The following is a 1,963-nucleotide window of genomic DNA, read 5'->3' as shown; positions in this document are numbered from 1 at the left end:
TACGCTACCCCTGCGCAAAAGTGCTGCAAATGTCAGAAAGGAAGGAAGGACCTGGTGGATTGAAGGTAAGTTTCCAAGTAAATGTATTATGCTTATAGCTAGCTAATTATGCAATCGTTGGGAGTTTTATAACTCCTCCTGGTTTACTTAGGTACGACTTAACCTGTTTCCAACAGAAACTGCTTCATTTGTTATGCACCTACGGTATGAAGGCGTCGCGTTTTGAGGTCAGGTGGTAAAAAATATTAATCTCCTTTCACATCTCAAGAAGGTACGATCAAAACTGGCTTAAAGGACATAAGGCTGTGTGCTGATTTTAGTAAAAAGCGTTAACTATCTTGGGTGAACAAGATAGATATACTGTACGACCTTCGTTGATGAACGTCCCCCTTCTTGCTGCGCCACTGGTCCCTGAATGAATTTGATCACATTAATCGTAAATGCAATAAAGGATCGCGTCATAAAATTAATTGCCTCCAAAACACTACCACAACAGCGTCATCCTCAATTTCGTAAGCGACATTCTAGCGCGAATATCAAAAGCGCGCCGCACTGCGGCTGCATTTGGAGAATGACCGGATTTATGTCCATCTCAGCTTTCCTCATTCAAAGAGAGAGCTTTCTCCGTCCTGACCCTCAAAGGCATGGAGCGCAACATCAATGGTATGGAAGCTTTAATCCTACATTAACTGTTGTACTAAAGTTGAGTCCGTTATCCTCATTAAATACGTTGTATGGGGCTATTCACCGAGCAAAGCTAGGGTGGCGATCTGAGTATTGTGGTCACAAAGATATCAAATAACACTTAAGAAACATCTGCAAAACGGAAAGGTAATGATTCTAAATAGCACTATGTTCGAAATGGCATACCGTATGATGGTGGGATGATTCTGTTGACGGCCAACAGGTGCCAAACACTGCACGAGATACTACACATCCGCTTTATGTACTTTATGGCAAGTAATCAGACCTTTCGCTTCTCCAGGTATTAGGCCTACCGAGCTGACATTGACTAACTCAACAGATACAGATGAATCCCGGATGCACATCAGGGTATTTTCTTTAAATAGGCAAATAAATTAATCTTTTTGCGTCAATGCAAAGCGTTTATTATCGACAAAAACTTCTTAGCTCAGCGCAGGCCCTATTGTATCGCATTCAAAGTACGATTGCAGGTAGGCAACGGCTATTAGACAGCTCATTGACGTATTAGGGATGATGCAGAGAAAAAAGCTCACACCTTCCACGGCAACAAACAAGTATAACTGACATAATTGTAGACCAGTCTTGGTTGGAATACACTCAATCTACCGAACCTCCAGTTTTAAGGGTCCACATAGAGTAACTACCGCATGACGATGCTTATTGCTGCAGCAGATCGCGAGCTGAGAGTTCTCCTCATCACATTTTATCCCAGCCGACGTCATTCTAGTCGCAACAACGAATGTCAAGGATTCGACAACAAACCTGGTTTTGTAAGAAAGTGGAGGCAATCAGTGTTTACAGCTATATTGAAGCAAAGAATAGTAAGTGTTGGAAAACGGATCCGGATACGATTATCCGGATGGCCGTTGGCAGTCAAAATGGCCGTTGGCGGTTGAAATGGCCTAAGGAGTTGCGGAGGTTTCTCTGGGCCTCAAGGGGGTCTCGGTAGGTGCATATTCTAGGAGATAGGTGCAGGGAGAATGCCTTTATTCTAATAGATCAGTCTCTCTTTTACCAAGGAGTATGGGATCCTCGACATCGCGGAGGGCAGGCTTAAGAGAGACCAACTCGGCACTGCGGAAGAAAAGATAGCTTTTGATCGCCAGCAGTGCAAGATCCAGCGTATGATCGCGTCGGTGATACCGTCACACCGCCTGCAGCAGGTCGACCACTTGGAGACCGGCACTGAGTTGTGGCGGGGGTGAACGAGATCTACGAGAGGCGCACGTGCCCGTTGATCAAGGAGAGCATCATTCTT

At 44.7% G+C, this 1,963-nt stretch overlaps 1 protein-coding gene across 1 annotated transcript; it reads right to left on the bottom strand.

The window, feature by feature from the left end:
- Nucleotides 1-1,758: 1,758 nt before the first annotated feature.
- PHALS_08223 (uncharacterized protein) lies at nt 1,759-1,959 on the bottom strand (the record flags this gene model as incomplete). The annotated part of the gene is made up of 2 exons (XM_024723534.1): nt 1,759-1,890; nt 1,933-1,959. The coding sequence occupies 2 exons, from the start codon at nt 1,957-1,959 to the stop codon at nt 1,759-1,761; spliced, it is 159 nt and encodes a 52-aa protein (XP_024574501.1).
- Nucleotides 1,960-1,963: the final 4 nt, after the last annotated feature.

This window comes from Plasmopara halstedii (genome assembly GCF_900000015.1).
Source record: "Plasmopara halstedii genome assembly, contig: Scaffold_322, whole genome shotgun sequence".
NCBI classification, from domain to species: domain Eukaryota; phylum Oomycota; class Peronosporomycetes; order Peronosporales; family Peronosporaceae; genus Plasmopara; species Plasmopara halstedii.
Note: the sequence above shows the minus strand (reverse complement) of the source record. Positions and strands in the feature narration are given on the sequence as shown.